Source organism: Geospiza fortis, unplaced genomic scaffold (genome assembly GCF_000277835.1).
Source record: "Geospiza fortis unplaced genomic scaffold, GeoFor_1.0 scaffold188, whole genome shotgun sequence".
Lineage (NCBI taxonomy): Eukaryota > Metazoa > Chordata > Aves > Passeriformes > Thraupidae > Geospiza > Geospiza fortis.
Genome location: NW_005054337.1, coordinates 1,781,214 through 1,807,164, shown reverse-complemented (window position 1 = coordinate 1,807,164; position 25,951 = coordinate 1,781,214). Strand labels below are relative to the sequence as shown.

The 25,951-nt window shown below is 44.9% G+C and overlaps 1 protein-coding gene across 1 annotated transcript; it reads left to right on the top strand.

Moving 5' to 3' along the window:
- Nucleotides 1-6: 6 nt before the first annotated feature.
- Nucleotides 7-24,316, top strand: PRPF6 (pre-mRNA processing factor 6). The gene is made up of 21 exons (XM_031058028.1): nucleotides 7-48; nucleotides 1,051-1,219; nucleotides 2,331-2,449; nucleotides 2,938-3,016; nucleotides 3,657-3,833; nucleotides 4,624-4,779; nucleotides 5,404-5,498; nucleotides 6,203-6,359; nucleotides 6,570-6,732; nucleotides 9,381-9,499; nucleotides 10,145-10,363; nucleotides 11,655-11,777; nucleotides 12,624-12,745; nucleotides 13,851-13,989; nucleotides 15,087-15,206; nucleotides 16,459-16,635; nucleotides 17,418-17,551; nucleotides 18,012-18,103; nucleotides 20,087-20,201; nucleotides 22,205-22,331; nucleotides 23,061-24,316. The coding sequence occupies exons 1-21, from the start codon at nucleotides 8-10 to the stop codon at nucleotides 23,211-23,213; spliced, it is 2,796 nt and encodes a 931-aa protein (XP_030913888.1). The 5' UTR covers nucleotide 7; the 3' UTR covers nucleotides 23,214-24,316.
- Nucleotides 24,317-25,951: the final 1,635 nt, after the last annotated feature.

The window sequence follows — 25,951 nt, the reverse complement described above, 5'->3', positions numbered from 1 at the left end:
CCTGGGCATGCCCGCGCCCCTGGGCTACGTGCCGGGGCTGGGCCGCGGGTGAGACGCCGCCAGGCCTGGCCTGGCCCCCCCACCCCGGTCCCTTCCCAGCCCGGTCGCTCCGCCGGGCCCCGGGGCTCTCCCGAGCCCTTTCGCTGCCCGGCTGGGTCCCACCTCCCTGCCCCACTCATCCCTGTCCCCTCGGGGCGGCCCCGAGGCTTTTCAATGTTGTCCCTTCCTGATGGTTCGCGTTCGCTCTCTGTCTGGGCGGGTTTGTGTTTAGAAGTGAGCCTGGCTCCGAGGATGAGTTCCCGGGTGCTTCAGAGTGGCAAAGGATTGTGTCCCTCCTGATCTTGTGCCTGTGTGTGCATAGGACCGTCTGAAAAATGATAAAACTTCAGGGCTTTTGTTGAGGGAACAGTGAGAGGGTTTGGTGGCGGCTGAGACCATTTTTAGGGTGTTCTTTGCTGGGTGTGAGTTGTGTTCGTCCCCCACTGATTTGCTGTTGCCTTACCTGGGGAGATCCTGCTGGCTGTGCCCCTCGAGGTTCTGCCAAGCGAGTGTGGGGGTTCAGAAGAGCTTTAGCTGCCCCATCCCTTTGCCCAGACCCCAACCCGTGGTACCCCACAGCCTGCAAGGTCAGCTGAGACACCCAGAGGCGGAGTTTAGGAAGGAGGCCATGCACGGGATGGGTGGCAGAGCCATGAGCTGGGTGGTTGCAGTGTGTTTGTGGGAAAAGTTCTTCCTGTAAAAGGATGCCCAGAGAAGCTGTGGCTGCCCAGTCCCTGGAAGTGTCTGAGGCCAGGCTGGATGGGGCTTGGAGCAACCTGGGATAGTGGAAGGTGTCCCTGCCTGTGGCAGGAGGTTGCAATGGGGGGAGCTCACAGGTCCCTCCCAACCCAAACCATTCCATGATTCCAAGGCCATTTTCCCCTCTGGCTTTATGAATGCTGCTCATGGGGAGTGCCTGATGCCAAATGATGTTTCCCCTGCCTGTCCTGAGCAGTGACCGTGGCAGGCCGGGGTGCAGTGAGCTGAGAAGCCCCTGGTTTGTCCCTGCAGAGCCACGGGCTTCACCACCCGCTCCGACATCGGCCCTGCCCGCGATGCCAACGACCCCGTGGACGACCGGCACGCGCCGCCGGGCAAGAGAACCGTGGGCGACCAGATGAAGAAGAACCAGACTGCAGATGATGACGATGAGGATTTGAATGACACCAACTATGATGAGGTGAGGTTTTCATCATCCTGCAGATGGTTTTCCCTAGGTGGAACAAGAGTCCCTGAGCTCCCTGCTACAAACTCACAGAATTCACACAACGACTGGGTTGGAGGAGACCTTCAAGGTCATCGAATCCAACCCAGCCCCAACACCTCAACTAAGCCATGGCACCAAGTGCCACATCCAGGCTTTGTTAAACACATCCAGGGATGGTGACTCCACCACCTCCCTGGGCAGACTATTCCAGAATTCTATCACCCTTCCTGTAAAAAACTTTTTCCTAATATCCAACGTATATTCCCTTGATGCAGCTTGAGACTGTGTCCTCTTGTTCTGTTAGTAAGAGCCCCACTCTTAGCTGGGACTTCAAACCCAGAATTTCTTGTAGTTTGCAGGCAGCATTTCCTTTTTCATTTATTGGTTGAGACCTCAGTATGCACAATGGCGTGGTGCTTACAGATTTTTGTTGTGGCCTTGCTCCGTGGATTGTGGTTTAATTACTGATACAGAGCCCTGAGAATCTTGGGAAAATATCTCTAAATAAAAATCAGTTTAAGCATTTCAGGGGCTGTATTTTTATTTTTCTGTATCTTTTTTTATTCAAATGAAAGCTTGTGTGCTTTGACAAGATTGGACTTAATGATCCTGGAAGTCTTTTCCAACCTAAATGACTCTGGGATTCTGTGCCATATATTGTCCTTAAGTGGCCTGTGTAGTCTCTTGTGTTTAAGTCCCACTTTGGTTGGTTGAATGTTGTGATATTCTTTCTGCTTGCTTTCACTGGTGTAAAAAGAGAAAGTGGTTAATGGAAGAGAATGGCTTTTCTATCCTGGGATCTCATTTATTGCTCAATAGAAGTGGTTCAGAGTGAGAAGCAATTTTGAAAGAAGCAATTTTGTAGCACTTTTGCTTCAAATGGTGTGGGAGAATAAACAGCACCATGGGGTGGTAGAAGGAGGATGTTTTTATTTAGGGATGTGTTAGTCTGATGCAGTGTTGTCAGAAACAGCCTGTGAGTGCATTTTCAGGTGATTGTTGGCTGTTGCAGGAACATAACAAGAACTTTTAAAAAACTGCCTTTTTTCCCCTCTTTTTTTTTCCTCTCTCTCCAATTTCCCAGTTCAATGGCTACGCTGGGAGCCTGTTCTCAAGTGGCCCCTATGAAAAAGATGATGAAGAAGCAGATGCAATTTATGCAGCTTTGGATAAGAGGATGGATGAACGCAGGAAGGAAAGGAGGTAGGATAAGCTGCAGCACTGGCAGGGGGTGTTTTCTGGTTAATTGAGGATGACAGGTATTTTGCACCACTTGCTTTGATAGTGGATGTGGTTAAATTACTTCGCTGTAGTTAATTAAGAGTCGCTGTAGTTCATTAGGATGGTGTGGGCAGATGCTGAGCAACTGATATTGATGCATCACAGACTGCACAGTAGACTGGAAATTGTTAGACAAGTCACCTCCTGCTTGTAAGCAGTATGTGTTACTTGTTAAATTCACTTCTCATTAAGAGGAGGTCAGAGACTGAAGTTCACTTGGAGGTGTCTGTTTTTACGCTATAATACTCTCTTATTTGATGAAGGATGTCTTGTTATAATGTTGATAATCTAAGCTCAGAAAAAATGCCTTTTTTTAATGCCCTAAGTCTTATCAAACACATTTTTCTGGCTTTAATCAAAGACTTTCTAAGTGTCACTTTGAGCATAACCTCAGTATTCCTTTTCCTTAGGGAACAACGAGAAAAAGAGGAAATAGAAAAATACCGTATGGAACGACCCAAAATTCAGCAGCAGTTCTCAGACTTGAAAGTGAGGAAAAAAATGTCTGAAATGTGACTTTTTATGAGCTACAAGAGGTGGCTGTGTGTTCTTTTGTGTGTGTTTGTTTCTTTGCTCTGATTTTGTGTATTGGCAAAGGAGTACTTTGATCTTCTCCAGATTAGAATTACTTTCTGTTGGAAGAATGAACACTGTTCATGTGGGTACACAAGGCAGTGAAATTTCTGCAAGTTTTGATATTGGTAATTTTTGTTTTGTGGTTTGTGGAAGGTGCTACACTTCTGTCTTTGAGGGAAACTGATAACTTGTTGGCACTGCAGGAGTAGCTGAGCAGAATCTCCTGACTCTAAATCTTCTTTTAAGTAAAATGTATTGTTTAAGCTGTTATCTAATGATTAGTAGTAAACCACTCAATGCTCCAGGCACTAGGATTAATCTGAATGTAGCACTGAATCTAATAACAAAATTGATTTGGAATCTCAGCCTGGACTAAAACCAAATTCCAATTAAATGCATCTAATTCTTTTGTACATTGGATTAGGAAAAAAGTCTGACCCTTAAATGTTTAATTGATCTTGAATTATTTCAAGAAAATAAATCTATTAAGGAGTTAGAGCACTTCAAAAGCCATTTCTGCAGCAAATACTGATGACAACTCCTGTCTGAACAGCGGAAATTAGCAGAAGTGACTGAGGAGGAGTGGCTGAGTATTCCTGAGGTTGGGGATGCCAGGAACAAGCGGCAGAGGAATCCTCGCTATGAGAAGCTGACTCCTGTCCCTGACAGCTTCTTTGCAAAGCATTTGCAGTCTGGGGAGAATCACACTTCAGTGGACCCACGCCAGACAGTGAGTACACAGCAAACCTGGGCCGGCTGTGGCCAAACTGGGTTAGAGATGAGTGTTAAACTGGGATTTGAGCAAAAAATTTGGTGTGGTTTGTGAGTCTGCCAAAGGAATTCTGGATGTTAAATTCATGTGCTTGCTGGAGACTTTCAGTGCACAGCCATTACCAGAGAAAACATGGGGATAAGCAGAGAAAACCTGGTTCTTGTTTTAAAGATGGAAGAAAGTGTTTATTTTCCTATTTGCTGAATGCAAGGTGGTGATAGTTTTGGTGAGCAAAGCCATTTCTGTTACAATAGCATCTTGCAAAAAGGGAACAGAAAATAAAGTTTGCTTTCACTTAATGGTTTGCCTAATTCTGGGGCAAGTGTGTTAAAAATCATTTGCCTTTCAGTCAACTGAAAATGAGGTAATTTATCTTGCTGCTCTGTGGCCAGAGTCTGCTGTGGTCATAGAATTATGGGAGCAGCTGACTGGCCCTAGACTGGCTCCAGGTGTCCATGGGACTTCTTTGCAGATATTCTTATTTAAATGTGCCAAGTTTGGATGCCTGTGCTTGAATTTTTCACTTTCTCATTGGTTATTTCACTGACCTGACTTAGTAATTACCTATAGATTTGCAAATCCTGTATGAGAAATGTTTTGGGATCCAGGGAAGCCATATCAGAAGTACTTGTGGGGGTTGGGCATCTGTGTCCTGCAGCTTCTGGGGAAGTGCAAATCAGCCAATAGTCTGAATTATTTTTGAAATCTCAGAAGAGGTTTTAGGAATGACTTTCTCACTCTTTTATAGCAATTTGGTGGACTGAATACTCCGTATCCAGGGGGTTTGAATACTCCATACCCAGGAGGAATGATGCCAGGCTTGATGACACCTGGGACAGGTGAATTGGATATGAGAAAGATTGGCCAAGCCAGGAACACCTTGATGGATATGAGGCTAAGCCAGGTAAGGACGTGGGAAGGCAGGATCTGTCACTGGTTTTAGAAAAGTGTTAAATTCTCTTGGGTGTTAGAAGATCCAAGAACAGCTGAGCTGTGAAATAATTTTGTAGTCCCTCTTGCCAAATCTCGTGCCCTCAAAGTGAATAGAATTTCCTGAGAAGTACTGGTTTGTCCCTGGAATTCTTGGTCATTATGGGAGAACAGACTGCCTGGTTATAGCAGAGATGCCCTTGAGGCAAGCAGCACAGGTAGTTCTACCAATGGAAGCATGTCTTCTGTCCTATGCAGGGATGCAGGACAAACTGCTGAAAAATACTGATTTTTGCCTTTATCATTGATTTTCTCATCTAAATCTGGTTATTCTAAAAAGAATGCCTTTAGCTGGCAGGGCTGCAAGACAACCTTTGGGTGACTGCTTATCACCAGCCTGCTTCTTGTCTGGATTTTAATGTTAAAATTGTGCATTTTAGAAATAGAAAAAAAGCTGATAAGCAAGACTTTGTGTTTTCTTCCTTTCTTGCTTTTGGGAACAGATGAATATTTAGGATTTTTGTAGAGTCACAGTGTGTTTTTAGGCATTCAGGGGCTGTGAGTGGTCATTTCAGCAGCTGTGACTTGACTTTTGCAGGTGTCAGACTCTGTGAGTGGCCAGACTGTAGTGGGCCCAAAAGGATATCTGACAGACTTGAATTCCATGATTCCCACACACGGAGGAGATATCAAGTAAGTTTAAGAAGGATTAACAGATTTATCCTCTTAGCAATGGCACTGAGCCTACATGTAAATGGAAATCTGTCTGAGTGGATGCTTTCAGCTGGCATTTAGTTTGTAAGAAATACCAGGTGAGTTTTTGAGGATGAATTCTTTTAACATGAGATCTGGTCTAGTCTTTCAGCTGAGGTATTAGCATCTGACCTGGATGCATCAATTGTGGAGATTGTTTCCATTCCATCCCTATTTCCATGCCAGAGTGATGGCAGTGTGTGGCTGCCTGCCAGCCAGGAAATAACCTGGTTAATTGTACCCTTGTGCTGCTAATTTAGGCTTGATTGACGACCTCTGAGAACCTCTTTAGCCTGGAGCTTGACATGTGTTTCATAAAGAGTTGCTCTTTAAATCAGAGCAGTATGTGCAAATATTGATGCTAATTCTTGACTTGCATCAGTGCTTGGGCTTATCAGCTTCTGGCTGCAAGTGCCCAGCTGTAATTCCCAAAAATCTTACTTAAATACCTAACTGGTTTTCACTGTGATCTGGCTGTGTTGGTGTGTGTATATGTGGGCTTGTTTTGGTAGAAAGTAGTTTGTCTCTCCAATATGGAAAAATTTGAGGTCACAGTTTCTGTGGATCTGAGCACATCCTAGTTCAGGAGAATTGTTTCCCAGTGTGCTGAAAATTTTCCTTCCTGTTTTTCCCTCCTCCTTCAGTGATATCAAAAAAGCCCGTTTGCTCCTGAAATCCGTCCGAGAGACCAATCCTCATCATCCACCAGCCTGGATCGCATCAGCCCGACTGGAGGAGGTCACTGGCAAACTCCAGGTGGCTCGAAACCTCATCATGAAAGGAACAGAGATGTGCCCTAAGGTCAGAACTGCTTTGTTTCCCTGCTCATCCTTGTGGGATAGTAGGAAAAAGTTGTGGTTCATGAGCAGCACAATCTCTGTTAAGCTTCACTGAGGCTCTGCCTGATACAGCTTCACTGTCTACTGTATTACAAAATACCTGCTTAGCCAGGAGCTGTGCCTTTATATTCTTGTTGTGATGTAAAGGAAGCTGGGTTGTTTTTCCTGACAGAGTGAAGATGTTTGGTTGGAAGCTGCTCGGCTTCAGCCTGGAGATACAGCCAAGGCAGTTGTGGCCCAGGCTGTGCGGCACCTGCCGCAGTCGGTGCGGATCTATATCAGAGCAGCAGAGCTGGAGACTGACATCCGGGCCAAGAAACGTGTCCTTAGGAAAGGTGAGAGCTCCTGGGGGCTCAGGGAATGAAGGCATTGCACTCTTTGTATTGTGTTGTGAGTTGTTCAAGATCTGGCCATAAGTTCAGCTGCTTTTTTTGCTTCCTTGTTGAAATAACAATTTGTGTACTAATGGTGGAACTTGCTGCTGTTGAGCCAAAGAACAAAGGTGTTGAAGTGTTTGTAAAACATCCTTCAGCAGAAAGCTGCTGGTACTGAACAATTCCAAAATGGTATTTCACTTACCTAAGCCAGTTCCAGCTTGATCACAATTAGATAAGTAGATGGAAGCAATTAAAAAATGATGTTCTAAGGATAAAAAGGTGCTCTAGATGTCACCTTGTGATACTTTTTGGAAAAGATACTGGAATTGATTGCTCCTACTTGCTTGTAGCCCTTTAGACGCCACAGTGGCTGCTGCTGGAGGAGCTTTAGAGGTCTTGGGGTTCTCATATCATTCAGCCTGTTGAGCTGCAGGATTTGCTTTAGTGTAGCAAGTTTTGTCCTTGACAAAAGGACGAAAAGCCTTTCTTTGTGGTGCTTACGTGAAACCTTACATTTTCTTGGATTGATTGCACTTGGAGGTTTTCCTCTTTCATGGAATTACTGTCTGTTCCAAACAATGATCTTTTCAACAGCAGTTTGTTGTATTGTCCTGAGCCCAGGTCTTCCTCAGAAGTTCAAAATATGAATTCTTTGATTAGTTTAAGTAGCTGGGCCTGTATCAGTAGAGATTAGTTCCTTCATGACTACTGAATTGTATTAGTTACATCTCCTGCTTTTAATCTAGACAGGGAAAAGGGTCTGGATTTAATATATTTACTGAATCATTGTGAAGTATTAACTATTCATTAGCTTTTTTAATTTCCATTGGCTCTGCAGTGCAGCATGGTGTGAAGTGCTGCTCCTGTGACACTGTGTGTCCTTCTCAGGAACAGTCACAGATGTTGAACAGAAAAACACTTTTAAAGGAGCAGAAATAGATCTGTGAGCCCAGCTCAGGTAGGGGAGGGTCATGTGTGAGAGCAGTGACTTACCCACTTAGTGCTGAGCTTTGCTTCAAACGCTGTATTTATGAAGAGAAAAACATTCAGTTTTTGGAACCACCTACCTAATCTCGTGGTACAAAGCTGTTAGTGGAATGGAACTGGATTTATCCTTCTCTTCCCAGCTTCTGCCTGTTAACAGCTTCACAGTGCTCCTCTGCTGCCTAGGGAGCATCAGTAATATGGAGCTTGGAGCCTTAAGTGGCAGCATAACCCATTATTTCTCCAAAACAAAAAAGCCTGAGTGCCAGGTAATGTCACTGAAGTGTGACCTTCCATAATGCATTTCTCCTCTCTGTGTGCATTCCTACCATCCAGCAGAACCTCTGGAGCTTTTAAAGCCTCAGTCTGACTGGAGACACCCAGCAAGCTGAGTGGCTGAAATACAGCTTGAGGTCTAAAAATCAAATTCTGTGTTTATGGAAACATTTTCTGTCCTGCTTTCAGATCTTGGAGGCTGACATTACTCACTTAAATTCTTCAGGAAAATCTCCTGCAGCTGTAGACTTGGAGACAAATGGTTAATGCTTGTTGTAAATCTGTGTGTGTCAGGGTAGGATGTGTTCTGAGTTGAGGCTCAGCACTGTACCTCTGCAGCAATGCCTCAAAGAACAGCCTTGCCTGGAAGGCCAGCTAGTTCCAAAGTGGTTTTAGATGTCTTTTCCCACTCATTTTTGTGTCCCTGTGATTGTGCTTGCTTTATTGAAGAGGGATGTGCTCAGTCCTCTGTAACTATGGCACATTTGTGTACAGTCACCATGGAAGCAGTGGAAGTAATGCTGCAATGCAGCTGATTTCAGCTGTCTGGAGTGCAAATTGGAGTGACAAAAGGCTAAAAAACCCTTTGGTTTCTCAATCTCTCTTAACGAGATGGGCTGAGGAAAGTTGTTGTTTAGCATTTAATGTTTCAGACAGCACATGTAGGACAGGCTGCAGAGAATGCAGTTCTAGCAGCAGCAGCTGACTCTGGGACAAGATTAGAGAAGCCTTGAAGAATCCCAATTAGATGGAGTCCATATTGGATTGCTGGAAGCACTCTTGGTGCTCATGGCTTAGTGTCAGTGAGACCTTTAAGTTTTTATGCTTCCCTGTTTTATATTTGTATGGCAGTACAACAGCTTTTTGGGAAGTTAAGCTGGGGTCCATTGAGCTATCAGGAGAGGCTTACAGGAAAACTGCATTGTGAAGGGGCAGTTTCAACATGTAAGGAACAAGGCTTGTTGAAGGTGCTCCTTTTCTAGAAAGGCAGACCTGACGGGATTTAAGCTGCCCAGTTTTGAAGATCTTCATCTACTCATTTGCTGAGACTGAAGGCTTTGTTCAGCCAGGTGTTTTACTGAGGAGGATGCAATTACAGCATGTACAACAAAAAAGCCCTTGGCTCTCCAAAACCTGTTTCCAATTAAAATGATGAAGTGTTTTATTTTCTGATTTTAAATTCTCATTGTTGAAGCGAGAGCCCAAATAAGTAAATTCCCTACTTTCCCTCCTTCAGGACATTTCCTTGTAATAGCACAAATACTTTATTATATCATGTTTAGAAAATACAGATCTCATTGGTAAACTATTTTATCATTATTGACATAATTGTTTTGCCTCTCTAGCCCTTGAGCACGTTCCAAACTCAGTGCGTTTGTGGAAAGCAGCTGTGGAGCTGGAGGAGCCTGAGGATGCCAGGATCATGCTGAGCCGGGCTGTGGAGTGCTGTCCAACCAGTGTTGAAGTGAGTTAAAAAAAAAAAAGTGAAATAAAAAAAACTCCTATACCCCACTTCAGGCTGGCAGTACAGTTTTGCAGGCAGAAGGCAGGGTGAGCAGTGTTTCTCCACACGAGGTTTTCTCCCACAGTGGGAAGGATATGATGAGTAGTGGAATGTGGTTTTTTTTTTTCCTTTGGAGTTAATTGTCTGGTGGTCATTACATGCCTCATTTTGGTGTGTAATTGTTAGGTTAGTCATGGCAGCGCACAGCTGTGCCTGCTGTAAGCACTGAGCCATGTTTGTGTCCATGTGTGGTGCCTTGACAGTTGGGAAAACGAGTGAACGTTTAACCTGGTGAATCTAAAAGTTACTCATTTCTGAGACACCAAATCAGAGTGTTCAATTCAACTATTTGAGAGGTGATGTGAACAGAAATAGGAGAATAACAGCCCAGCAGATGGGGATGATACCCAGAGATGATCAGGGCAGTAGCAGCCTGTTTCTCCTCTCCTCCATCGGTATTCCACAGCCTCCTTGCAGTGCTTGAGGACTGTTGCCAACCAGTAGCAAGCAGCGTGAAGCTGCTTATCTCTGTGGGCTGACACTGCCATACAGCAGCCTTGTCATCTCCTTGTTCTCATCTCCAATCCATCTTTTGTTGCTCTGCAGCTGTGGCTGGCGCTGGCAAGGCTGGAGACATATGAGAACGCTCGTAAAGTCCTTAACAAAGCCCGTGAGAACATCCCCACGGATCGGCACATCTGGATCACTGCTGCCAAGCTGGAGGAAGCCAATGGAAACACCCAGATGGTGGAGAAAATCATTGACAGAGCCATCACATCTCTCAGGGCTAACGGGGTGGAAATCAACAGAGAGCAGTGGATACAGGTATGTGCTTGGTCCTGAGGGCCCAGGGGGACTCTTCAGGTTCTGGTCTGAAGGCTGCTGCAGAGTCATTTTGCACCTGGCTTATCAGTGGAGGTCTCTGTGAAGAGACAAGAGATGAGACTAAAAAGCTGAGCAGGGTCAAGGCCATAAGTGATACCCTGGAGTAACATCACATGTGTTTTGCTGAGAAGTGTCTGGTTTGCTTCTGTTATGGAAGATAAGTAGCTTCAAGTTGAAGCAGCTGCTGCCTTAAGTAGGATGCAGGCTTAAAGCTTTCAGTGAAGGATTTATGTATTTTTTTGCATATGTCTCTTTTGGCTTGACAGGTATTTGTTTGCCCCACAAGTCTTTGTCAAATGGCATTATGAGAAATCAATACAAATACTGCATTCTGTTAGTCCTTTACTGAAGCTCTTTCCTCCTGAATATGTTCTGTGCTTTGTTTGATCATAAGTCTTTAAAGCAGTTTCCTACTGAAATAATTTACAGTGGGTCAAAGCAGCAAAATCTTACACTGCTTAAGAGCATTGATAATGAATGAAGTATTTAATATTAAATGGATATCCTTGTTAACATCTAAAAGAATTCTGACTTTCTTTACAGCAGTAAAACAATTAAAGGTTAATTTGAACTTCTCTCTAAAAACATCCATGAGCACAGCCTCTGCATCATTGTGTTCTCGAGTTCCTTCTCAGTACTAGAACTGCTCCATTTCTGTTATCTGATCAGAGGGGTTTTCAACAAGTTTAAGCAAGACATGCTTGGCTTTCTGAAAGCTTTGAGTGTCAGGAAACTCCACTTTTCCATACATGGTCTGGTGAGAGAGTCTTTGCACCTTTGACTTTACACTGCTTGATGGGATACTCTTAAATTTAGTTGTTGCTAAGCCCCAAAGCTGAGAGAAGGTCAGTAGTTTTGATGTTACAGTTCTTCCTTGTGAAATTTTTGCTTTTTTTATTGGCCAGGTCCCTGCTTGGGTCAGCCCAAGGTTGTGGAGGTGTAGGAAAAGACTTCTGGGTCTGGAAAGATCACACATTGTCACCTTTTCAGTGGATGGAATTGATATGATCTGTTTCTTAAGCAGCTTGTGAAAGGTTCTGTGTAGAGCTGCAGCACCTTCCTGGTGGCTGCAGGCTCCTGCTCAGTGTCAGGGTGTGTTGGAGCAATGAGATGTTTGTGCTGTGGCAGTGACCACAATGTCTCTGTGTTTGTGCACGAGGAGTTGCCATTGCAGACTTTAACCTCTTGTGCTGAGCTCTCACAATGAGCAGGGCTTTCCTGTTGTTCCTAGGATGCCGAGGAATGTGATAAAGCTGGAAGTGTGGCCACATGCCAGGCGATCATGAGAGCTGTGATTGGGATCGGGATCGAGGAAGAGGATCGGAAACACACCTGGATGGAGGATGCAGACAGTGTATGTCCAGCTGGGATGCTGCTTTTTGTTGGTTTTGTTTTATTGTGGGATTGTTATTGCATTAGAAGAAATTGAACTGGTGCCTGGGAAATGGCTTTGTCAGTGACAGTGGATGTGATTCCCAAACCACCTGCCTGCCTTTGGCCACTCTCTGCCTCAGGAGGTTATTATAGAGCTTTATTCAGATTTGAGTTTTTACTAAACAAAAAGTTGATATTGGTATAGCTTGTATGCTAACTTGGTGTGGATTTTTTTTTTTTTTTGGTGAGTGTGAGACATCAACAGAGATTGAGTTATGAGTAAAGGAGCTGGAAGTTGAGTTTCAAGGCATAACCATTGTAGCTCAGCAGTTAATGTTAGACTGGACAATGGAGCGGGTAAAAGTTTTACCAGGCTTTTTTTCCTTTAGGGGAATAGTTTGAACATGTGCTAAGAACTAAATCATGTTTCAGCATGAGAAATGTCCAACTTCACTGGCCTTAAATTGGGCTCAGAGCAGTGGGGGGCACATGCTGTGGTGCTTAGGGTTTTGCCTGTGAAATAACAAAATGAAGTGCTAACATGAGATCCTTTCCAATGCCTTGCTGATGTTTCAAGCTGGCCTGTGAGTGTCAGTCCCATTGAAAGGCCAGGGATTCTTGTGCTCTGTAGAGGAATACTTGGAAATTCCTTCCCTGCTCGCTTTTAAAAAGCTGATTGTAAGTGTTCTGTTCTCTATTAATGCCTCAATTCATGGATTACACCGAGTTACTGAGTTCTGGGTTGAATTGTGCATGTGTAATTCCTGCTTGCTCTTGATTCCTGTGCTCCCTTAAGCTGGCTCAGTCCTGATCTGTTTTCTCTCAGTGTGTTGCTCATAATGCCTTGGAGTGTGCCCGAGCCATTTATGCCTATGCCTTGCAAGTCTTCCCGAGCAAGAAGAGTGTGTGGCTGAGAGCAGCCTACTTTGAAAAGAACCATGGAACCAGGTACGTGTGCTGCACAATCCCTGTGACAGGGGGACAGGCTGGGGATGAAGGAAAACTACAGCATGGTCCCTGGTGTGGTGCAAGTGCAGAGTTAGTGCAGCTGGATGAAACTCACTGGTGTTTTTTGCAGGTCTGACCTTCTTTGTTATTGTTGTGCTCAGAACATCCTTAAGTTTTATGAAGTCATAAAATGGTTCTTGGCAATAGGGGTTACGTGGTAAAAATAGCTGTGAAGAGACAAGGTAGGAACAATTGTCTTTGAGAAGGCACCTCTGGAAAAATATAGGGCTACAAATCACCTAAAATGTGTTTTATTTAGTTTTCATAGATAAACTACTTCAGGGTTCAATGTGTCCAAGCATCTCTGGTATTTTCTGATTAAACACTGTGAATGTGTATCACATTCTGAATTAAGATTGGTGTTATACTGTTACAGCTCAGGCTCTTTTTAAAGTTTATTCACAAAGCTTTACATGTCAGAAACTTTCTACCCACAGCTTGGACTAAAGCAAACAATCTCTGCAGTAGGCCACTTATACACGTGGAATCATCCTTATTAAAGCCAACCAGGATATGTTGTGGAAGTGACTGCAGATGCTGAGTTCTTTCTCATTCAAGCCTTTTTTTTTATTGGGAACAAATATACCTTCTCTTTTGATGTTGTTTTCGCATGTTTCCCAGTGGTGGCTGGCTTTTAAGCCCCATGTTCTACCTGAAAAGTGTATTTGCCAGAGGAGAAAAAAGTAAATTGCTTAAGATCAAGCCAACCTTATCTAATAATTCTGAAAACCTTCCTGTCTCAGCTTCTAGAAAGGTTTGTTAAGCAGAATGACTCTTTCCAACAGAAAGGAGCTGTTGGTGTGAGGGCTCTTTCCACAGAGGCTATCAAAGGTGTCTGAACAATGAGCCGTTTGTGGAATGCTGATTTCAGAACCTTTGTGAAAAAAGACCACACCCTTTCCTTGTTATGAAACAACTTATCAAGGTTTACAACATTGGACTTTGTAACAATATTTATAGCACTGAGTGATAGTGGAAATGGTGTGAGAGAGCTGGCCCTTGGCAGTACCTGGAGGGATTGTAACTTGCTGTTTCTTGTCTTCAGAGAATCCTTGGAGGCTCTTTTGCAGAGAGCTGTTGCTCACTGTCCCAAAGCAGAGGTGCTGTGGCTCATGGGAGCCAAATCCAAGTGGCTGGCAGGAGATGTGCCAGCAGCCAGAAGCATCTTGGCCCTGGCTTTCCAGGTGGGTCTGTTACACTTGTCAGAAGGTGTTAAATGTGACAGGTAAAGAATCCAGAGCAGGCTTTTCCTGTCAACACCTGATTCCTGCTGCCTTTCAGAGTGATGGAGACTTCCGCTGTTCTTCGGTTGCTTTGTGTGACAAAATGTTCTGTAAAATAGCAGCAAGCTGGAGCAAGGCTGTGGTACTGCTCTTTTAGTAGTTCTACACCAGGTTCTGAGCTGGAACAAGTTGTCCAGAGAGGTTGTGGCTGCCTCATCCCTGGAGGTGTTGAAAGCCAGGTTGGATGGGGCTCTGAGCAGTCTGGTCTGGTGCATGGCATCCCTACCTATGGGATTGGGATGAGATGATCTTTAATGTCCCTTCCAACCCAAACCAGCCTGTGATTCTATGAGTTTGCAAACCATCAGTTTGACTAGCATGACTCCCACCAACCCCAGTCATGGATCAAAATCCTGTTGTCTTGGGTCACCTCAAGGGAAGGATTGTGGTCTGCCCTAATGAGGTCACTGCATTACTTATGTCTTGGATCAGTCCCACTAATGAAGGGAATTGCCTGCTGGATGCTGTAGCAAAGATAGGCAGAGTGCTTCTAACACTGGGAATTAGGCTTAAAAGCTAAGTGAGAAAAAAAAAAGACAGGTCCTGAAATGGAAGGTAAAAGATACTTCCTTAGTTACTAGGCTGAAAAGTTCTTGACTGAAGTGACTTTTATTGGAAGAGTTTTCACAGACCTCAGTGGGGAATTAAAGCTGCAGCTTTTTTGCTTGAGGGTAATAAAATGAGGGTCTCATTGTGGCAGACCCTGTGATGTTTTCAGTATTTAAACTGGAAGTTCAGAAGATCAAGCATTACTGCTTTTCAACAATTGAGAAGCATCCAACTTCTAAACTGGCATATATCTTTGTGTTGCCCATCTGTTTTGGAGGATTTCTATAAACTTCAAAGGTCAAAGAAGACTGGGAGGAGCTTGCACTGGAAAAAAAATCCTACTGTGGATTGACAAAGCTCTGATTTCAATTTTAATCTGGATCAAACAGAGGATTAAATCTGCTGTTGATTCACTGTGTGCATTTGTCTGTCACTTTGTGTTCTTGCAGGCCAACCCCAACAGCGAGGAGATCTGGCTGGCTGCCGTGAAGCTCGAGTCGGAGAACAATGAGTATGAAAGAGCGAGGAGGCTGCTGGCAAAGGCTCGCAGCAGTGCCCCCACAGCAAGGGTAAGGACATGGGGAGGGTGGAGAGGCTCAGGCCTTGTGGTCACAGGGGATTTGGGACGGAAGGAGGAGTTCCTTCAGTTCTGTGGCCGTGGGGATTGACCCTGTGGCTCCCTGCCATTGCCTTCCGGGGCATGGGGCCGCTTTGCGAGCGCTTCGAATTGCGACACGAAGTCGTGGCATGATGGGAAAAAAAGGCCAGGATCAAGTGAAGGGTTTCAGTTGGTTTTTTACATAAATGGCAAAAGTCAGGAATTTCCCAGTTTACAGCTGTTTGTGTAATGTTTGTTTTGCATAAAAGCACGTCTTGGAAAAAAGAGAAAATGCTTTCACAGAAGACTCACTTATGCTTCTACTAAAGACAGCTCTGGGGTGGTTTGGTGCTTAAAGTCACACTCCTGTGTTTTATCTCCAGTTACCTCTGGTATGATAAACTGTCCATTTTCAACTCTTCCTACAAAAGCATTTTGACTTGTCCAAGTAAATGAAAAGTTAGTTTGATCTCTGTCCTCTGTTCCTCCCCCTCAGTTGTTGTTACATCCTACATCTTTTTAACTGTCCTCTTCCTCCCTGAGTCAGGGAGCTTCTGCAGCTGGGGCTGAAGCTCTGCTCTCAGACTTGGTGCCTCTGTTGTGAGGTCACAGCTGGAGGAGCTTGGGAATGGGGAGGATGGGGATCAGAGAGCAGTGAGAGAGCCTTTGGTTTGTAATATATTTCTCATAGCTGTGACTTCCCTGCATAGCCAGAAGGAAGGATTTGGGGGACAGAAAAGTACATGTACCAGTTTGTAATAAGCAGGACAACAGAGCCTGAAGCCATAAGAAAAGGTTGTCTTGATAGCTTGGATCTGAGGAGATCAGATTGTGCTGGTGAAGGAGGCTCAGGTTTGTTAATTGGTTGTGCTGTTAAAGCTGTGCTCTTTATGCAAATACTACTTTTCCAATGCTGGCCATTCTGTGATTCTGTGATAATGCAAATGCCAGATCTATGTTAATAATTTTGTAAATAGGTGAGATACAGCTGGACCCCACTGTTCTAACTCCTTTAGTATTTGCATTTACCTTTCTTACTGTTACTTGTTCCTGCTATTATTTAACACTGATATTTTAATTTTTATTTTACTTCAAACTGTAGCTAATCAATAACATTCTAATATGATACATGAAAGGATACATGAAAGTGGGAACCTGCTGCTTTGGCAGATAAATGGTTTTCTAATGGCTGCTGGTGGTAAACAGCTCTGCTTTGTTCCCAGGTCTTCATGAAGTCTGTGAAGTTGGAGTGGGTGCTTGGGAACATTGCTGCAGCCCAGGAGCTCTGTGAGGAAGCCCTGAAGCACTATGAGGACTTCCCCAAATTGTGGATGATGAAAGGACAAATTGAGGAACAAAAAGAGCTGGTAGAGAAAGCACGGGAGGCTTATAATCAAGGGGTAAGATGGATGTTACTGCAGGTTTGCTTTGTGCTGCTGCCATGGAGAGATGTCTGTCTTTGAATCAAAATGGATGGCCAAAGACATGATTTCTGTCATTGGTTAAAACAGCAAAAGAAAAAAAAATGAAATAAGCAAGAATTTCTTTTACCCATTACCCATATGCAAGATTGACTTTCTTGCTTGAGAGAGTTCTCTGTATGCCTGACTCCTCACAGGCAGGAAAAAAGGCTTTGCACAGTAGTTCTCTAAGATCTGTAAAGACTAAAACCAGAACTCTTAAAAGAAAATCTTTCTCAGGAGCTCTTAGATGCACACTGTGAAAGGAGGTGGCCTACAGAGCACTATTCTCTTTTAAATGGTAATTGGTGTCCTTGGGTATGAATGCTCAAAATCTACAGCCATCAAAGTCATTTGGGCACAGGTTTCTGCCAGGGTCCATATCCTAATGACTCCCTGCACACTCTGCTGTGGTTTAGGGATGTATGAGAGCCTCCATCTGCAGAAAGAGCACAAATTGTAGCTGTGTTAAGGGAGGTGTGTTCTTTCTCTTACTGCTGGGGTAGCTCAGTCATACCTGATGCACCTGCCTATTTTGGGTACAGGAGAAACTTCACTTCTGTGCTGTAAGATTAGCTGGAGAAATTTGAGAGACATAATCAGCTTGGTCTCTCTTCTGCTAAACTCTCCAGGAGGATGTAGGGAGGGAAGTTCTTTTCTATAGGAATTACAAGATTTTTTTTCAAATTTACCTATGAGCATACTTTTTTTTAAACAAACAGTTGAAGAAGTGCCCCCATTCCATACCCCTGTGGCTTTTGCTGTCCAGGCTGGAGGAGAAAGTTGGGCAGCTGACTAGAGCAAGAGCCATCTTGGAAAAGTCTCGCCTGAAGAATCCAAAGAATCCAGATCTCTGGTGAGTTGTGTGAAGTTGAACTGAATTTGGGCTACAAATTCAATCTGCTCTTCCAGACAGCTATTTCACATAATCTCAGCCATTTGAGCCTGGGACTTAAAACCATGCCCATCCTGGAGTTTCTTCTGGACTAATAACTTCCCTGAATAGCAGGAATACTTTGGTGGTCCTGGCTAGCTACTGTAAGGATCTGGGAAGTAGTTATTTCTTTACTGATAGTTGTAGTGCACAGAGCATGTAGCATGCACAGGGCTCTTTCCTTGCAGGTTTGTTTTTTATCTGGGCCATTATGGAATAAAAGTCACATTTATTTTTAGATGGAGAGGAATGGGAAGATGTCAGTCACCTACACATATTCAGAATATGGGCAGATGTTTTCAGTTTCCAGTGACCTTCACCAGTGTTTGTTTCAGCCTGGTGAATGTTGTCATAAATATCATCAGAGTCTCTTCCCTACCAGGTTGGAGTCTGTGCGCTTGGAGTACCGAGCTGGGCTGAAGAACATTGCAAACACCCTGATGGCCAAGGCACTGCAAGAGTGCCCCAATTCAGGTGAGCTGGGTCTCAGTTCTACCTTAACCACAATTGTTTTGCCCTGTTGATAGAAGCACATTTTTTCCTAAGATGTCCTTTCTGGCCAGGTCTCAGAATATGGTGTTTTGGAGAGGTGGCAGCCATCCTTCTGCAGAGGAAATGTTGAGGGTCTTTGAGAACAATACATGTTACTTTGTGCTCTCTTACACCTGAGGGATCATGGGTTGGTGTTGTTCCATTTTTCTGCAGTACCCAGTGTGTTATTGGATCCATGGTCCACAGTTTGTGCCCAGGCTTCCTGCAAAAGCAGCTTGGATATGGGTGGGCTTTTCTCGGAAGCTGGTAGACGTCTGCCAAGGTTTAAAATGAAAGAAGTGTTTGTAGTTAGGAAGTTCAGTGGAAAAAGAATGGTGCTTTCCCTGTCCCTCTGGAGTACAGCTGGCCTTAGGAGATTCCCAGTTGCTGGTTTGTCTGCAGTGGTTGCACCACTGTGAGTTTAATAACTTGTGCTGGCAGTGAATTTCCACCACAGTCATGATTAGAGGATCATGAACCATAAATGTTCAGTCCAGGTTTTTGATTATTTTAGCTCATGTAAGAAAAGGCTAAGAGGTCATATGATGTAAGTCAGTTAGTTCTAACCAGCAGTGGAAACATTTGCCTCTTGGGATGGGAGGATAAAGTGCCTATCACATCCCTATTTTGGGGCAGAATTGAACGAAGACTTAATTATTTAAACATGTTGATGTCTTTGGGGAGAAGATGTCACATAACTACAAATTGTAGTAACTTACTTCAGGGCAAGGCTTGACTTTCCTTCAGGCTAGGTTTTGAAGGGTGTTTAATTGGTGGCTGCTTAAGTCTCGGTAAAATAATTGGAAATTAAATGACTTTTATGACACGATAAACTCATTGCAAGGTACTCTCCATGCAAGTGGATCACCAAAGCAGCACCACCCAAAGTCCTGCTTTGTTTTTGTGAATGACCTAATGAGTGTTTGTCATCACAGGCTGTTTTACAGATCTGCCTGTTGCTATGGAAATGGGCAGCAGGATCTCAGTTTTTGTTTAAACAATTGCTTCCAACTTTATCTTAGACCTCAACAAACCATAATCAAAGCCTGCAGGACTTGGCTGGTTGGCCACCTGCAGTCATGTAGACCAGAGGTTTGGGTCCATCGATTGCTGAATTGATTCCTGATGGGTGGCAGGCTGCACAAAGAATAAAATAGAAATATTATTGTGTTTGTGATCCTATATGTAAAGAGCAAGAAGAAGAGAGTCTCTCTCCTGTCCATCACTGCAGTTATCAAAGCTGTGTGTGTTCCTGTGGTGCCATTTATGAAAAGCATGAGTGCTTTGATGGAGTCCTGGCAGACACCAGCTCTCAGGCTTTGCTTTGAAGTGATCAGGTGTGCCTGGCTGACATGAGAAACTGCAGATTTCATGCTCCCTTGAGCATATTTCCTTCCTTGCTTTTGGCAGTGAGAAGAGCTAGGGATTAAACCCAGCTTTCCTGGATCTACTCTGTCCTTCATCAGTGTGTGTGGAGCCAGCATCAATAAGACTGTGGTGATCTCCAGCACCCTTGAAACTGCTCCCAGACTGTACTTTGCACTTTTTGAGACTTCTGCCACTGCAGTTGCCTGTTCAAACAGCCAGCCTTTTGGAAATGCTGATTTGCCCTCTCTGTCCCAGAGTTTGCAGTGTGTCATCTGAAAAGCCTGAGCTCTGGATTAGGAGGTGCTGGAGCTGCAGGAGTTGTGGTACAGAAACCCCCAGAGCTGAAGCTCCAGTGTGGTGCACAGAGTAGCTAAAAATTCATAGTACTGAATGAAGTATTGGTGTGGGAAGAGTGGTCTGGGATGAGGTTGGGGGTGAATAACCACCAGGGTGGGGACTGTACTGCTGCTTGTGATGCACAGCACCAGCCTGATGCCAGGGCGGGGAGGGTTAACCTCAAAATAACACTAAACAATCTTCCTACTTGATTTGATTAAGGAATCCTGTGGTCAGAAGCAATTTTCCTTGAAGCGCGACCGCAACGAAAGACCAAGAGTGTGGATGCTCTCAAGAAGTGTGAACATGACCCACATGTCCTGCTGGCTGTGGCCAAGTGAGTTTCTGTGCTTGATGCAGTAAAAATATCCGTGTCTGTGTGTGGCTGCTTCCAGGATGGAACACTGCACTCCAGCACAGCCGTGTGATTCTGGCTGCAGCAGCTCTAATAAGTCCCAAAGCAAGGAGCAGCTCTCCAGCTGTCTCCTAGTAACTGTGCAAATCTCTCCCTTGATTGCAAGTGGGGGATGTCAGGCTGCCCTCGAGCTGTTCTGGTGGGTCTGGGACTGGCACAGGCAGCAATACACTCACACAAAGCCCTTTGCCAGTGCTGGGTATTGGCACTCTGCAAGCTGCTTTCTTTCTGTCCCTTGAAGAGGGTTTCACTGTGCTGTCAGGTGAACTAGGCTTTATTAAGTGGTTCGGGATATGTTTTAAGTATCTGTGAAGATAGGGACTTTTTTTTTAGTTATTTTTCAAGTTTTATGTGGCTGACTGTAGTTTTAATTTTTTTCTCTCTATCTTAGATTCTATCAGGTATCTTTTTAAATTCTAAGCTAGATATTCTGCTCGTGAATGTCCCCTATGTCAGTGTTCTTCAGCTGTGCCCTTTGCCAGAATGCAAACCACCAGCCATTCTGTAGTGTGCTTCTCTGGAATGGGAAGATAATCTACTAGGAATTGTTTTCTTGTCCAGGTTGAGTTGTAAGGATTGCAGTGATTAAAACCCACTGTTAGAATTGACATGTGCCATATCCTGCTCTGATGTGTGAGCAGTCTTACAGCAGCTGTGATGGAAACAAACTTATTTTTCTTCCTCTGTGAATAGCAGAAGAGGTTAATACAGGAGACATTTTGCTCGAAGTTGCCCAATTCTTTCACAACTCTACTTTATAAGCCAAAGAAAACTGTAGGATACACTCCAGTGACTGCAACACTGGGTTCTGCCAGATTCTGACAGCTGACTTGTTCAGCTTTAGCAGCAAGTGAGAAAAATGTTAACTTTTGCTTTATGGCAACTGCTCCCAGGCCCCTTCTGGTGCAACCTCAGGCTGTTTAACAGCTAATCCCAACATAAACAGCTTCCACCACCCATCAGGACTTGCCTCTGTAGGTACAGTGTGTCACACATCTGTGACAAACTTTTGTTAAATATGTTCCTGAAAATGGCCACTACTTGCAGGTGTTAAACCTCTGCTATCATTGTTCATGCTCTTGTAAATCACAGTTTATTTAACACAGAACAATCAAGAGTATTATAGGGCTTAAAAACAATCACATAAGCTGTATAATTTTATGACAGGCTAAGCTCTTTATGAGGGGTGGCTGATTTGATAAAGACCTTATAGCTCAAATGAACTCTTTAATGCAAAGAAGTGAAACCAAGAGACTCTTGACTCAGCTTGTTCATTACTGGGGAGAAATTTCAGCATTGACTGGTGCCTGGATGAAATGGCAGCAGTGGGGCTGTGCCAGGCTGGAGTTTGAGTGCAGAAGCTTCCATACTTGGTTTTCCTTGGAAAATGGGGCTGATAAGGCAGGTCTGCTCCACTCCACTCCAGCAGGCTTTGTAGGTGTGAGCATGTGACCATACAGCAGTCAGTTACCAGCTTTTAGAAGTTATTTAATTATTAGATGCTAAAATTGACTTGTAAAGAAATGGAAGGATTGGGAATAGATGTAGGCATGTAATCCTGTCTCTTTGACACCAAATCTAGAACAACAAAATTAAAGCAACTGAGGTAGCAAAGGTTGATCTCTGTAGTGCTTCCCCTCTCAGCAGAGCCTGTCTGTGCCTGGGGCTGAGTTGTCCTCTAAGTTGTCCTGCCTCAGTGTGGGGCAGTGAATAGGAAGTGCTGGATGTTCTTCTCAGTCCTCTCACTCCCTTCCCTTCCCAGGGGCAGGATGGTTTGCTAGTTGCCTAAAAATCTGCTGTTTACTTCCTGGGAGAGCAGAGAACTGGAACACCTGCAGCAGAGCCTTTAAGCTGGAGCTCTTGTGGGTTGCCCTCTTCCTTTAAAGTGAGGCTGTTTGTCAGCTCCCCTCTGCTTTTCCCATCAGGCTGTTTTGGAGTGAGCGGAAAATAACCAAGGCCAGAGAGTGGTTCCACCGCACAGTGAAGATCGACTCTGACCTGGGGGATGCCTGGGCCTTCTTCTACAAATTTGAGCTCCAGCACGGCACAGAGGTGAGTGTGTGCCTGGCAGCAGCAATCCCTGGCTGGCAGGGGTTGCCCAGGCCTGGGATTGCTGCAGTGCTGGGCTGAGCACGCTGCCACTGCTCCTGCCTGTGTGGTCTCAGGGGAGGCTGGGTGTCACGCCTGGTCATGAATGAGCATGAACAGGCCTGTGTGGTGGCTTTTCAAAGGTGCTGTCATTAGCTGAGCTGTGTTACAGGCTGCTTTGCTGTCCACAGTTCTGCTGGTTCATGCAAAAATCTCTGAAATGAATCTTCCTCTTGTAAAACTCAAGCTTGCTCAGAGGGGATTGTGCTGGAATTGTGGTGCTGGGTTTGTGTAACTGGGGCTGTTTCTTCCTAAGTGTCCAGTACAGGTTGCACGTGAACACAGCCAGAGGAACAGCCAACTCTAATCTCTTACAGCAGTTTTTACTGCTGAAATGATGGGGGTGTTTATCTTCTGACTTCAGAGAGACCTTTCACTTCACACAGCTCCTGCAGGTGGTAATGCACAGGAAGTTTCTGTTGCAGTTTCTCTGCAATAGCCCAAACTTGCTTACCTGCGGCTCAGCCAGGCAGGAGACTTGCTGCTTCTGAATTTTGACTTGGACTTCCTTTGAAAATAACAGACCCCAAGCCCCACCATCATCTTTGGAAGAGTTTTTGAATTGGGGAGAGTTCAATTTTTGGCTGCGTTCTGGAACAAACCAGGCCAAACTGTCATTTCTCTTCCCTGTAGGAACAACAAGAAGAGGTGAGGAAGCGCTGTGAGAATGCTGAACCTCGCCACGGAGAGCTCTGGTGTGATGTCTCCAAGGACATAGAGAACTGGCAGAAAAAGATTGGAGAGATTCTTGTGCTTGTGGCAGCCAAGCTGAAAAATACCTTCTAGAGTGTGCTGGCCTCAGCTGCCTCAGAGGTCCCTGTAGGACTCAACCTGCTCGTGGTGCCCTTCCAGAGGCACAGATTTCAAAGGACAGGACGTGGATGATGATAGGAAGGAGCTTTCTCCCAAAAGGAAAAGCTGCTTCTTTCTTTCCCCAGCATGGCCATCAGCTTCTGCAGCACATGGGAACATTGTAGCTGGTGTCACACAGGAGACAGGAGCAGTCTTGTGAGGCTCTGTTGGCATTTCCATGTTGATTCCTGATTCCCCCTGCAAACACAAGCTTTAATTAGCGCTTGTATGGGTTCTGACATGTGGCAGTCCCTCTGTTCTTGGCCCTGGCATGTGTTCCCCGTCCCCCTTTAGTGTTTGGCCCATCTGATGTTGGTTCCTTGTCTGGGTTGTTGCTGTTGGAATACACTGAGTGTCCTTGGAGGAGATGGGTGGAGTTTTGGGAGCAGCCCAGCAGCACAGGAAAGGTCTGGGCTGGCTCCTCTTCTTTAGGCGCTTTAGTTTGGTCTCTGCTAACAAGCTGCTGCACAGCTTGGAGGTCTTCCTCCAACCTGAGCTGCTGGAGCATTTTGTCAAATTCAAAAGCATATTTTTAGAAAACTTTTCCTCAATTTTTAAATGTATATAGTAAAGCTTATTCTTTTAGGTATCTGAGTTCATTAAGCACAGTGGTGGTTTGAAGTAACAAGGCAAAACTCAGCAATCCCTGAAAGCCCTTTTGAAGGCAGAACATTTATTTAGAGTTGTTGGGAGACTGTGCTGTTACACAGCTGTGACTGCCTGTGGCTGGGAGGTTTGGGATGGCTCCCTCCAAGTGCAGATAGAAAAAAGCAAACTCAAGAGATGGAAAGCTTTGTGTTTGGGACCCTTTGTACACTGTCTTCAATTTTCTACACTTGTGTTGTGTACTATTTTTACCCCAACCTCCTGACTTTCTTGTGATCATAGAATGAGAAGCTGTACTGTCTTATACCTGAGGCTATAGCAGCTGTATCCAGGTCTGTGGATGTGCATTATCCCATGTATTTAGTTGGAGGAGAAACTCCCTTATTATTTGTTGGAGAATATGTATAAAATACAGCTTCTTTTTTTGTTTCCTTCTGTTGTCTTTGAGTGTGGTCTTGTCCTTTGATTCTGACTGGGAAGAGGGGTCTGATAACAGAAACCTTTGGACTTATCAGGCTCCCACCACTCTGGGAAGGTGCCTGCCAGTGCTGGCTGCACCAAGCTGGGCTACAGCCTCTTGCCAAAACAGATGAGAAGCCAAAAATGGATCTTTTAACGCTGGAGCAGAAAGGCTTTTGCTTGCAGGTTGGTCTGGAAGCAAAAGCCTTTGTTTCTTTGGGTTCATAATGGAAACTCTTGTGCATTCTCTGGAATAGCTGATGAAAGGTTGTAAATCACGGATGCCCCGTAGAATTGTAGTTTCCCAAAGGTGAGTGAGAGGCATTGGGAGTTGAGAGGCTCTTGCTTAGGGATTTTGTGCCATTGCTGGAAGAGAGTGGAAGAGTTTGGGAAGGGAGATGGAGATGATGTTCAAAGGAGAGGGTAGACATGGCAAGGGAACTTAGCTGGACAAGGATTCAGGACTGAGGCAGAAACTGCAGGATGAAAACAACTTTAAAAGTAGTTTTCAATGTGTGCTGTCTTTCAGCCTCTTGTGCTCCCATGGGGGCTATATCCTGCTTTTCTGGGCAAGGAATGTGACATTCTGATTCTTGGTGTAGTAATGTGCTGGGGAAAGCTGGGTGCTTGTGGCGCATAAATCCCTCTGCCCAGCTGGTGGTGCAGAATTGGGATGGGAAAGGGAAGTGGGAATTGCAGTGGTGTGGCTTTTCCTGCTGGGGAGATTCCTGACTTGTGGTGGGAGCGTTTCCCTTGAGCCAGGTAACACATGTCCAACCCACTGATGGGATCCTTGTGCTACCCCTGCTCCTTGCTTAGGTGGCACTACCTCATCTAGCAAGGAATTTTGGGGATGTGGAAGCCCCAGGGATGGGGCCCTTTGCTGGACACTGTGCCACCTTCTTACAACATCAGGCTCCTTTGGCCACCTGCTTCTGGTACCTGCAGCTTTCCTTTCCTTTGGGCTACATTCCTTAGCTTGGAGATTATTTTTTCTTCCTTAAAAGGGACCATCAATCTTAGAGCCTTTTAATGTTTGTAGATGTCTTGGTGGTTTTTAAATGGATTATGGCACCCATGAATTTTAGCTATATATAGAGCTCAATAAAGAAGTTATATGGGTCCTGTCCCAGTGGAATGCTGCAGTGTGCTGTGGGTCCCACTTCCTGGGGAGGGACATTCTCACCAAGCTGAGCAGAGCTGGATTATTCACCATTTGTTCTATTTCTTACTCAATCACCCGCATTCAGCTCCTCAGTGGAGCCTTGTTACAGTCAGTTCAATTTTTCCCAAAATTGATGGGAATTGAGTCAGGGCAATTTTTGTGCCTGGGCTGGGGGTGAGGTACAAAACGCAGAGGGGAAGGAGGAGAGGGCTTTGGTTGGAAGCACGAGAACACTCCTCATGTTGATATTTTAGGGGTCTCACCCTGGACAGTCCCTTGGTGCCGTTGTCAGTGTTCACCCACTGCGGTCTGTGAACGCAGAGTGAAAGAATCGCCCCACGCCAACAGAAATCGAAACTGCGGGGGTTTGCAGCCGAGCATGCAGCTCCGGGCTAGGGACACGCGTGGGTTGGAACCCCCGGGTGGCTGCGAGCAGGGGCTC